The 12,077-nt window shown below is 42.0% G+C and overlaps 1 protein-coding gene across 2 annotated transcripts in view; it reads left to right on the top strand.

Annotated features, from left to right (window-relative positions):
• The window catches only part of LOC135216974 (tripeptidyl-peptidase 2-like), a 280,577-nt gene that overhangs the window by 170,010 nt on the left and 98,490 nt on the right, over window positions 1-12,077 (top strand). For both annotated transcript variants that reach the window (XM_064252520.1, XM_064252513.1), the window contains exons 15-17: window positions 4,042-4,219; window positions 5,905-6,063; window positions 6,302-6,403. In XM_064252520.1, the coding sequence (XP_064108590.1) occupies window positions 4,042-4,219; window positions 5,905-6,063; window positions 6,302-6,403 (439 nt within the window). The remainder of the gene's footprint in view (window positions 1-4,041; window positions 4,220-5,904; window positions 6,064-6,301; window positions 6,404-12,077) is intronic.

Genomic DNA, 12,077 nt, shown 5'->3' with positions numbered 1-12,077 from the left:
GAAATTCGCGCATGCACGCCTGGGTAAAGCTTGTAAACAAAACAACAGCTTGATCCGTGAACTCCCAGCAGCACTCAAGGCGCCTGATTTCAAATTTTTCGCAAAGTAGGCTTATAACTATTTTTCTGCGAATATTTAAAAAAACTTTTTGTAGTCGACGTACCGTACGTCCGATTAGCATCCGACAGATAAATTTAGTCTACATATAATATGTCCAATAGGCATTTAAGGGTTAATGACCACTGCTATTCGATGTATGCATCTTGTAGTCAGATGAGGAAAGAGAGACAATCAAACCCTTGCAGGAATTTTTTTTTCTCCTAAATCAAATTTGTGAGACTTTTGAAAGCCCCAGCCATGAAACTCAAACCCACCATCTATGTTTTTGACCTGTGGGAATGAATCATTCTGTTATTTTTACAATGAGTAACAAAAACAATTAATTAATTATGCATTCATTCCTTCGTGATAACATGATTTGATAAACAAATATGAATTTTCAGAGTTCATTCCATCATTATTATTACTATTATTACTGGCAGTCGCTGGTTATCGGCAGTCCAGTTTTATGGAGAGTGTCCAGAGCCAAAATGTGCCAATTTTCAGTTATCAGAGTTGATAGAGTATTGGCACTGATGCATGCCTAACAGGTGCCGTTAACCACTTATTGGCCCCGATAAGTACCAGATTTTCAGTTATCAGCGATTTTCACGTATCATGAAGCCGTCGGAACAGAACCCCATTGATAACCAGGGACTGCTATTATTATTATTATTATTATTATTGTTGAATAAAATGGCAGAATTCAGCGCATTGATCTTATATCTTTCCTATTTTTCTTATTACTCGCTTTTCTGGCTCAGCAATAGTTCTTGATAATTGGCCAATATTGATATTGGGAGAATTCTAAATAATGCTGAAAGTGGTAATGTATTTAGAACAGGATTATGTTTGTCAAGACTGGTATTGTCAGTATATTGGTGTACTGCAATGGCAGATCTCAGGTTCAGGTCAAGCAGGGTTTGTCTTTAGTGTTGTTATAATTCCAGAAGTGAGGTCAATGTCAGGGCGGGGTTGTCTCTGGTATTCAGTTGGTATTAATGCTGGTGTAGCTCTGGCTTATTGTGATGTTTTGACCTTCTCATAGGTCATTTTCTTGGCTGGTCAGCAGTAGAAGTGAAGAGATGGTGTCTGTTTGCCAGTATTTATAGCATGCAGACACCATCTATTCACTTCTACTGCTGACCAGCCAAGAAGATGACCTATGAGAAGGTCGAAATGTTGCGATAAGCCAGAGCCACACCAGCATTAATACCAGCCTGACATTGACCTCGCTTATGGAATGATACCAACACCAAAGACAACCCCTGCTTGACCTGCACCTGAGATCTGCCATTCCAGTACACCAATATACGGATAATACCAGTATTGACAAGCATAATCCTGTTCTAAATAAAATATCACTTTCAGCATTATTTAGATTTCTCCCAATATGAATATTAGCCAATTATTAAGAAGTATTGCTGAGCCAGAGAAGCAAGTAATAAGAAAAATAGAATAGATAATATTTGAGAATAATTCGCTGAATTTTGCCATTTTATTCAACATAATTTGTTTAGAAGATGGTCTTCTTCCAATTATTATTATTATTATTTTATTAAAAGTAATGGCTACTTCAGCAACGTTACACTTGTAGAGATGCTTCTTTATTTTCCGAAAAGCGGCTTTTTCCGTGCTACTTAAACAGGCTAGTAGAGCGCTTATAGAAGTCATGATCAAATACAGCGTCAAAATTGGTGTATATATACTATTTGAATTTTACAGATAAACTATGATACCTTAGTCATCAAAGTCATTAACAACTAACTCTCTCTCTCTCTCTCTCTCTCTCTCTCTCTCTCTCTCTCTCTCTCTCTCTCTCTCTCTCTCTCTCTCTCTCTCTCTCTCTCTCTAAGTGAGCTTTCGTCTGGATCAGCCAGACTGCCAGACATCCTCTAGGGTAGGAAGCTGAGGGTGGACTGCTTTTGGTGTGGTGTCCGTCCTCCTTATATTTGGGGTCGTCAGCAGGGAGTCTGCCCCATGCTGATCTCCTATTGGGTAGTGGCAGTATGTCTTCTTTTTCATTGGTGGCTTGAGCCAGGTCTCAAGCCACTTTTGCAGAGTAGATGGTTGCAAAGCTGCAGGCTCTGCAGCCGTCTAAACCTCCTGAGCTGTGCGGTAATGTTGTTGGACGTTGCGTTATGTTGCGGGACGTCACAGCTAATTTGATTTTCATTGGCTGCAGGAGGATCTCGTTCTGGGGCGTTGTCTTCCGTATAGTTGTCGTGATCGGTGGTGTCGTTGGTGGCAGGTCTTCTCATACTCATGGGGAGGATAAATTCTTTCTGCGTCGTATTTAGTATTGGTTTTATTTGCTGTATGAGAAGTGCCTTCAGCAGGTGTAACTGACGGGCATCAGGGGCCTTACCGATGATCCACGTGTTCTGGGTGATGACATCCCGGGAGATGTCCTCTTAATGTTTGGTATGAGCGTGATTCTTGATAGCCCCCTCTTGGGTGTGGCATGAGAGTCTCTTAGACAGGTGCATGCTAGTCATACCTATGTAGGCGCCGCTGCAATCGCGGACTGGGTGTGTATACTGGTACACCACATGCGTCTGCTTCAGGAGGTTTCATACCTGTGGAGAGGGGTTATTTTTCATAATAAGGTTGCGCATCCTCCGATTCTGATAGTACTATATGATCAGGTCGATATTCTTGGTGTCGATATTCTTAACGGAGTCCTCTTCTTCATGGTGATGGGAACTCATGAAAGTAGCATGGAAAAAACTGATAATTGGAAAATAGAGAAGAATCTCTACAAGTGTAATGCTGCTAAAGTAGCCATTAGTTTTAATAAAGTATGCTTGAGAGAGAGTCTGCTTCCTAAGTTGTTGTTGTTTTCAAAAGCTGACAAATATTGTTGTATCCTGTGGACCTCTCTTGTGGTCTTCGTTGTTAGACAACCCAACCTCCAAATTTGACCTCGTTTTAGTCCCCTCTTAGTTTGTCTTTGGTTTCCTGATTTTGTAGCTGCAAGGTAATTGACTTTACATTCAAGATGATAATATTGCACTGTGGACTTCTCCAGCCCAGATGTCCACTTGTGCTCATTACCATTTTCCTTAATCTTGTAGAAGTTTTCCATCATTACCTCAGGAGGACTAGGCTGCATGTCTTCTGTTAACCAGGGCCATACCATGTTGAAAGCGAATGGGCTAGCCACACTATGCTTTGAAGAGTACTAGTATGCATGAATGCTGATATGCAGAACTGAGTCAACTTTAGCCATTTTCAACAATGATATTAGTATATATTTATCTCTCAAGTGATATGTATTGTATATTTATCTGTTAAGAGATGTAGTCTTTTGAGATTTCGGCAGCTACGACTTAGCTAAATAGATAAGTGATCCTTACATCTGTATATTGTCACCTGAGTAATCAGCTGTAATTTATTCCTAGTGTGTTAGATAACTCATAGTACCCCATGAGTATACTTGGACTCTTGGCTCCCGTTCTTTTCTTTCCCTAACTTCAGTATATCTGTTAGGCCTTTGAAAAGGATGGGACTCTCAGTGGTTCGGTCACAAGCCTAAATTGTTTTACCAGACCTCAGAATAATTGTTTCTGGGGACATCAGTATGATTGATTCATGTAGGTAATGCCTTCCTCCTACCCTCACAATCTTGATGACCAATCCTACAGTTCGAACAAAAAGTGAGGAAGGTGATTTAAAGAAACGTACTTGAGGATCCAGGTGGCCCATGTTTAGTCAAACCCCATTCTTTTTAAGAATTGACTGAAGACTGGGGAACTTGGGAATTTGACCCATAGGAAGGCAAATATGTATATGATTGATGGCTTTGTATGAAATATGTTATAAAACCAAATTTAAGAATTTGAATGCATTTAGTCATATTCTCAGGGTAATTAAAATGCCCCTGAGTTCTTGATGTATTATTAGGCATGCCAAATTTGATTATTTTTTATGTACTTAAAGTGCAGCAGAAGTCTTTCGTGCTGGATGTGTGAGACGTCACTTTCTACAAGTACCGATTGAGTCAACATGGGCAAGCGTAACTCTGAAAGCCTCGCATTCAGAAAAGTGCCAAAGATTCACCCTTCATGCTGTTCAGCTCAAACCCAGTTGTAGTGTAAAAACATTGGAATATTATAAGGTAATGTAATTCATAAAATTTTTGTGTGTGGTTAAGACAGATCAGTAGGGTAGAAATGTGTAAATTTCCCTCTGGAAGACAACTTATTGATTTTGGGTTCCATTTGGGTGTTCTATCATTTTGAGTACAGTATTTACAAGGCAGCAGTGACTGTTACTCTGAGCTTAGGTTTTTAATCCAGCTACAGCAATACCTGTTCTAATTTCAATTCATTTTCCAGGCATTACAGTCTTTATGGCAGTTTTTGTTAGACATATGTTGATTTTTGGTTCCATATGGGTGTTCTATCATTTTTAGTACAGTATATTTACAAGGCAGCAGTCAGTGTTACTCTGAGCTTAGGTTCTTGATCCAGCTACAGCAATACCTCTTGTCATTTCAATTTGTTTTCCAGGCTTCATCAACTTTATGGCAGTTTTTATTAGAAATATTATTGAAATAAAAGTCAACATCAGCATCAGTTCATACAACTGTACGTAGGTCTTCAGCAATTGTTAAAAAGCTGTGATAATAAAAGAATCACTTAGAAATGATATAGTATTCAAAATTGCCTAAATATGAATGCTATATTCTTTAAAGATAAGATAACCATGCACCTACAAAGGTGATGGAGTAAAAGTAATTGGTGCCCAACTAATCGTATAATTCATGATTGACTGGTGGTGTAAGCTTAATATTGTCCGTATTACATTTTAAAGTCTAGTTGATTGTTTATAAAACGACAATGTTAAATATTAGAATGCAAAGTGTCACAATAATAAAATACTTGGTAGGCATTTTGTCCATTTTGAAGAATTAGGCATTGTGTTTGTAGGCAATTTGTCTTAGGCATTTTGTCTTTAGGCATCCCCCCCTTGTCCACAAGATGCCTCGTATACGTACCAAGTTTGACTGTTTCAGAAAAAGCTAGTTATTTCAACTTGGGCTCTTGCTCCTAGAGCTGTTTTTTCCATATGATGCCAAGGTTAATGGCTTTGCAACTTTGGCCTTGACCTTCATACCATGTGTAGATGCCATGTGGGACTTTCATGTTGATAAAAAAAAAAAGTTTTATAGGAGGAAACGGTAATGGTACCATCTTCAGCATTGCGCCGCTTAAAATGTTAATGCATTGTACTTGTTGTGGGCTGGTAAGGTAACTTGTGTTGCTTTAGTAATACTCTCAGAGTTCTTGTTTTTCAGTAGTCCAGCTATGTCTTTTCATTTAATCCAGTCCATTGTTCCATTTTTTTTATTACTCTGTCAGTCCTTGCTTCATATCTTAGTGTGTCCCCAAGGTAACGGCAATGTTCTACAGCTCCATCTCCTCTCTCCTTTGTTTTGCTCTTATATATTTTGGATATAGTAAATATCTGCACATGGCTCACTTTAAAATTTTCAGTCGTCAGTATCTGTTATGACAGTCATTGATTACCCTCAGTACATTGTATTAAGTTTACCCCCACATCTGTATTCTGTGCTGGAAGGTAACCTTGTTTATGTATTCAAAGTAAGCTTCTGCTAAAAGGAGTTAATAAATTGACTGTAATTCACTAGTAGCCATGTAAGCCACAAGTGACAATTTTACAATTTCTTCCATCCTTTTAGAGAATGTATCATTAGAGAGAAATATGCTATAAAGAATTGTCATTCTTGATATTGTACCATAACATGTTTCTATTATTTTTTTATTTTATGTGAAATAGGTGGTTAACCTGGGATGTAATGAAAGTACCACTTTAGTATTTGCTGTGCGTGGAGGCTATACACTGGAGCTCTGCTTAGCTAGATGGTGGTCAAGTCTGGTTGAAGGTCAAGTCGAAACCTCTGTAGATTTTCATAGTCTTCGTCCATCTCAAGAAGAGGTATGATTTTATATGTTAAAAATCATATTTGTACTTAAAGTGATAATGCAAGATTTATGATTCAGTGAAAAATAACAGAAGTGATTTGTTTCCTTCTTACTACTATGTTCACAGCATTTTGACTTCTGATGTGGAATCTTTTGTGTTTATAGGGTAGGTTTGTAAGTTAGAAAGCTTTGCTGATTATAAAGTCTACTGAGAAATAGTACATGTATTAAGGTTTTACAATTATTTTCAGGTAACATTATTGTGCAATGAAGGAATACAAAGAATTGATGTTAGAGCAGGATTGAGGCCTGAAGAAATAGCTCCACAGGCATGTTTGAAGCATCATACACAGGTACAACTTAATGGTTTTGAAGTTTTGAATTTTAAAGACTAATTTTAAGGCATTTAGTAGCATTGGTAAGTGTAATCTAGTCTGTTATGTTTGATTTTGTGGGGAGAAAAGAAAATTTTTATAGTATATGGTTTAGCATTCTCAGTAATGGATTGTGATGGTGATCTAATGTTTTTAAGTGGGTAAAATTTATGTAGCTTAAATGCTGCAAAAAGTTTAACATTTGTAGATTAAATTATATAAATTTAACTTTTATATATGTAACTTACCAAGTAATTGCATAGCTATAGTTTCTAACTAGTACAGCAGCTAAAATTTTAAATCTGTGGTAGCGATTCTTTTTGTTTTGGTGTAGATAAGTAGCCCCACCCACTTTAGGGAAAGAGAGGAACAATTACACAATGCTTTCAATTTGTTTCTGCCAGCTGACAACGATGTTTGTTAGCTCCCTGCCAAATTTGGAATTCGTTTTCTTTACCGGTTGTTGATTGAGACATAGTTGGTGAAGTATTGTTTTCCTTTTGATTGCCTTCAGCACTATTTAGTGATAGGTTCTTTGTTCATGTGTGGAACAAACCTTTGGTCTTAACAATAGGATAAATCTTAGTGCCAGCTGGAAACCAGTTAAAACAAATTAAGATTGTATAGCAAGGAATCTGTGAGATCTGGCAATTCCTGCGCGTATGAGTGGGAGCTGGTCAGCAACCACGCATCGCACTCCGTGATGCGTTAGTCTTTCTTTAACTGCCTTGGAGAGTAGATGCTTATGCTTTTGTTTCCCCAAGCCGGTTGATTTGTGCTTGTGTTTCCTTTCTTTTTCAGTGTGTTTGTTTTGTGTGTGTTTTGGTTTCATAGTGTAGTCCTCCAAGTCTTCACGGCCTTGCCAATGCATGTGCCTGGGTGTTCAGGGATTCCCATGCTCCAGGTTTTTGACCTCTACGATCACAGATCCTCATACGACTTGCAGTAGATGCCGAGTTAATTATTATACCATTACTAATCCCTGCTGGAATGTTGTTCCTGGTCTAAGTCACAGTGGTAGGTGTTTGACAAGAAGAGGGAACATTGGGAGGGTTTTTCTTTTCCTCGACTGGACGATTTGGCTTCTCCCTCTCCTGCGAGCGCTCTCCCTGCTGCATCTGTACCCATATCGCCTTCCATTTGTTCCATCAATTCATCGGAAGTATCAGGAGTTGAACAGGATGATATGTTTAATGTAGCCCCTCTCTCTCGGCTGTACAGTGGTCCCCCCGTATTCATGGGGGATGCATACCAGACCCCCCGTGAATAGTTAGAACTCGCGAATAGTTGGAACCCCTATAAAAATGCTGAAAACAGCCTATTTTGTTAATTAAAACTCAAGAAAAACCCACTAAAAATTTTGATACTTGGTTTTTTTAAAATATTTTTATCACAAAAAGTGCATTTTATGATGAAATTTAAAAAAATAACAAAAAACAGGAATTTGTGGATATTTCCCATAGAAAAATACCGTGAATGTGAATTTTCCGTGATTAGTGCGGTGAAACATTCCCAAGAGAAATCCGCGAATGTGTGAGTCCGCGAATAAGGGGGTCCACTGTAATACTCTTCCTGAGAAGAAGGAGGATACGCCATCTAATTCCTTAGTTTACGATTCTGAATCAACCAAGATGGTGGCTGTTTTGGCGTCGCTTGGCGTACAGGGTTCTCCCTCCTTTGATCCTTGCGGGGTGCCTTTCTCAGCGTCGACGCTTTCTGGGTCGCCCCTTACTGCTCCACCAGTGAGGCTATCAACCAGCGCTGGCCTTGGAGATTTCATGATGTCACTTCCAGCATCCTCTCAGCCTATGACATCAGATGCAGTGGCCTCTCATCCTCCTGTTGTTATGACATCATCCCTTTCTGGTGTGATGTCACCGCCTTCTCTTGCTGAGCCATCAGAGGTGTTGTTTCAAGCTGTGTTCAAGAGGCTCAACTCTGTTTTTTGAGAGAAGTTGGCTGCTGTCTATGCGAAGGAGAAGAGTTGTAAATGGACTGATTCTTCTCCCTGCTGTCTCTGTGAAGAAGTCATAAACAGCAATTCTTCTCCCCCTTCTGCTAGCAAGAGACCTCATAGAGGGGGAGTTTCACTCCTTCTCCTGCTCTGTGGCTTCATTTTCTGAGGGCGAGAGGAGTGCATCGCTGTCTGCTCCACACGGCTGTATCTCTCCATTGCACGTTCGTGTTCGTGAGGTTGGAAGTGAGGCTCAAGGAAGGAATGCATCCCCGACTTCGATACACAGCCGTGTCTCTCCTGTACATGCTGGTAATGCATAGTCGACTTCCCTTCACGGCCGTGCCTCTCCCTCACATGCACATGTTCGTGACAGTGGGAGTGTTGAGAGTGATAAGAGTGCTTCGCCGTCTTCCGTACGTGGACGTGACTCATCCTTTCACCTACGTGTTGGTGATATCAGGTGCTACCCCCTCTTCCTCTATTCCTGTACCAGGTTGTCGGCGTAAGGATGATAAGGCGCCCATTAAGAGGTCAAAGGTTTCTGATACGAAGGTGTCTCCTGCTACTCCCAAGGATTCTTCACTCGTTAAGACTGCAATTGAAGATCAAGAACGAGATGCTTCCCTGGTCCGCAGACAGGTTTCTCATTCTCCTGCTAGAGACCAGAATCTTAGGAGTCAGTCTCATTTAGCGTCGTTTCTTGTCTCATGACTATGCTCATTTGTCGTCTCATGGACGTGTACTCAACTCATTGCACACCCATGTACGTGATTCATATGATTTGTCCATGAACATGTACGTGGTTCATCACACAAGTGTGTATGTGGTTCGAGTTGGAACCATGTTTTGTCGCGTGCAGTGTTCTGGAACCCTCGGTCTGGAGATTTTCAAGGTTGAGGGCCTCCACTCCAGCCGATAAAGAACAGGATGCTAGGCTTCCTAGGGAAGCTTTCCCAATGCTTTTGCAGAAGGATGAGGATTCTGCCAAGCCGCCTTCTTCGCGTCGTCAGTTCCTTTGCTGGAGCAGGAGGGGGGAGAGAGAGCTAAGAATTTGTCTTCTTTCTCAGAGGTTGTTGATATTATTTGTGAGTTCAACAATATTGATTGTCAGACACAGTCTCAGTCTTTGATGACCCCTACAGATATAGAAACCTTGCTGGGTGCCAGACAGGATTCTAGGGCTTCGCTTTGAGCTTCCCTTGTCGGGTTATACATACTCAGTCCATCTTGTGAACGCTTTGGTTTCAGTCAAAGATTGCTCTGTGATCCAATAGATCCTCCAAGTTTCTTCCCCCTCCTCTCCTGCCGCATAGGAAGTACTACTCCACTAATGTGGTTCAATTGATGTCCTGTCACCTTAATCCAGATGTGATCAATCTTAAGCCTGGTCTAACCCTGGAGAAGGTTAGGTCGGAAGGTCCTTCCTTTTCATCACAAAAAGTTTTAGCTATGGAGACTGCTGCGGCTACCATCTTCCATACTGTCTTCTGGTTGGACTTGTGGTGGTCCACTATGACAGCCAGGATTGCTTCAGTTCTTCCTCCTTGACTAGGCTGTTGCAGTCCAGTGCAAAGGTTATTTTGTACCAGGGCCCCCTTAGTGCAACCTTGTGGGCCAACCTTCTGGCCAGGAGGGATGCAGCATTGTCGAAGGTGTCGTGGTCAGTAGACTCTGAGTCTTTGTTGGCTCTCCGGAATGGGGACCCCTTGATTCTCAGTTTCTGTTCCCTAGAACTGAGTTGGAAGATACAATTGACTAACGACGGGCAGATACAAAGGATAGGCTGGTCCATCTGGCGGTGTCTAAGTTGGAGGCTCATTCACATCACCTTCCCCCTCCCCAACAACAGGTAAGAAGAACTTCTCCTGTCAAGTCAGCCAAGTGTTCAGCTTCCGTGAGGGTCTCTCGGTCTCCTTCACAGCCCAAGGCAAAACAGCAACTGCGTCCCTTTCAATCCCTCCCCTCAAACCTGGGAGGGGCTCTACAGAAAGGGGCAGAAGGGGTCGTCAGTAGAGGGGGTGCCTCTCCCTCTATTGCCACGGGTAGAGGATGCCTGGCAGGCCAGTGGGCCAAATGGCAATGGTATGAAGTGGAGAAATGAGTAGTAGATGTTCTTTGGGTGGGATATCTACTACCCTTCAACTTCTCTCCCCCTCTCTCAGACAGACCCCTTCTCAGTCAGACATATGCTTACGACTCCCCAAAGTACTCGGCTCTTTGAGATGAAGTGTTGAAAATACTGACCAAAGGTGCAATAAAAGAAGTACAGCTTCCTTCTCCAGGGTTTTTCAGTTGCATTTTCATAGTCTTGAAAGTGACGGGCAATCGGAGACCGCTAATCGACCTTTCCGCCCTGAATCATTTTGTCAGGAAGACGAGGTTCAGGATGGAGACACCCTGGACAGTGTTGGCAGCAATGAGGGACGACTTTATGCTGTGATAGACATGCCGGATGCTTATTTCCAGATTCCTATTCACCCTTCGTCCAGGAAGTTTCTTTGCTTCACTGTGGGAGAGCAGATCTTCCAATTCAAGATCCTGTGCTTAGGGTTAACCACGGCCCCTCAAGTGTTCACAAGGGTCTTTGTTCTCATCGCGACATGGGCTCATGCTCAAGGGATTTGCCTGCTAAGATACCTCAATGACTGGCTGGTTTTACCAAGCTCCAAGGAGAAACTGGTTCAAGACAGAGATCGTCGTCTTCAGTTGTGTCGGGAGTTAGGCATAGCAGTGAACCTTGTGAAGTCCAATGTGCTTCCCAGCCAGAGGGCTCTTTATCTAGGTATGATTATAGATACAGCAGAATTAAGGTTTTTTCTGTCTGACCAGAGGTTTTTCCGTCGTACCAGAAGTAGGTTGGAGAAGCTTCGGTTAGTGGCATGCAGGTTCCTGTCACAGCCTGAACAGCCAGCTCACCAGTGGCAGGTCCTTCTGGGGATTTTGTCTTCTCTTCAAAAGCTGGTCCCTCATGGTCGTTTTCATCTTCAGTCTGCATAGGAGAATGAAAGACTTCTGGTCTCCGGCAGCGGATTCTCCTCTGTAGAGTTCCTCTGTCGAGTTCCTCTGTCTGAATAGGTGAGGCAAGACCTTCGTCGGTGGTTGGATGACCAGAATCTCTCGGTGGGAATTCCTCTGCCTTCTCCCCCTCCAGACTTCTTTTCGGATGCTTCCATCACCGATTAGGGTGCTTACCTGAATGATCTTGCTTCACGCATTTGGAATGTGAAAGAGAAGGTGCTACACATCAATGTTTTGGAGTTAAAGGCAGCTTTTCTGGGTCTGCAGGAGTTTCAGGAGAAGGTAGAGGGTCGTTCGGTTGTTCTGATGTCCGACAACACCACAGTAGTCGCCTATGTAAACCTCCATTTGTTAACTGTTGAGTTGCACCAGTGGGCTTTCGACAATTCAGTGGAGCTCTCTGCAAGAGGAGTGTGGTCGCCGACAGGCTGAGTCATCGGAACCAAATCCTGGGCACAGAGTGGTCTCTGCACCAGGATGTGGCGGACAGGCTTTTCATGTTTTGGGGGAGGCCTATGCTAGACCTCTTTTCAACTCACTTCAACAGGAAGCTGGAAGTTTACTGTTCAGTGGTCCCGGATCCTCTTACTCTGGCAGAGGATGCCTTCCAACACCCTTGGCACAACCTTGAGGTGTACACCTTCCCTCAGTTTTGCCTGATCTGTCAAGTCCTGAACA

This window comes from Macrobrachium nipponense, chromosome 19 (genome assembly GCF_015104395.2).
Source record: "Macrobrachium nipponense isolate FS-2020 chromosome 19, ASM1510439v2, whole genome shotgun sequence".
In the NCBI taxonomy this organism is placed as follows: Eukaryota; Metazoa; Arthropoda; class Malacostraca; order Decapoda; family Palaemonidae; genus Macrobrachium; species Macrobrachium nipponense.
The sequence above is the reverse complement of the archived record's forward strand: the minus strand, read 5'-3'. Positions and strand labels throughout refer to the sequence as shown.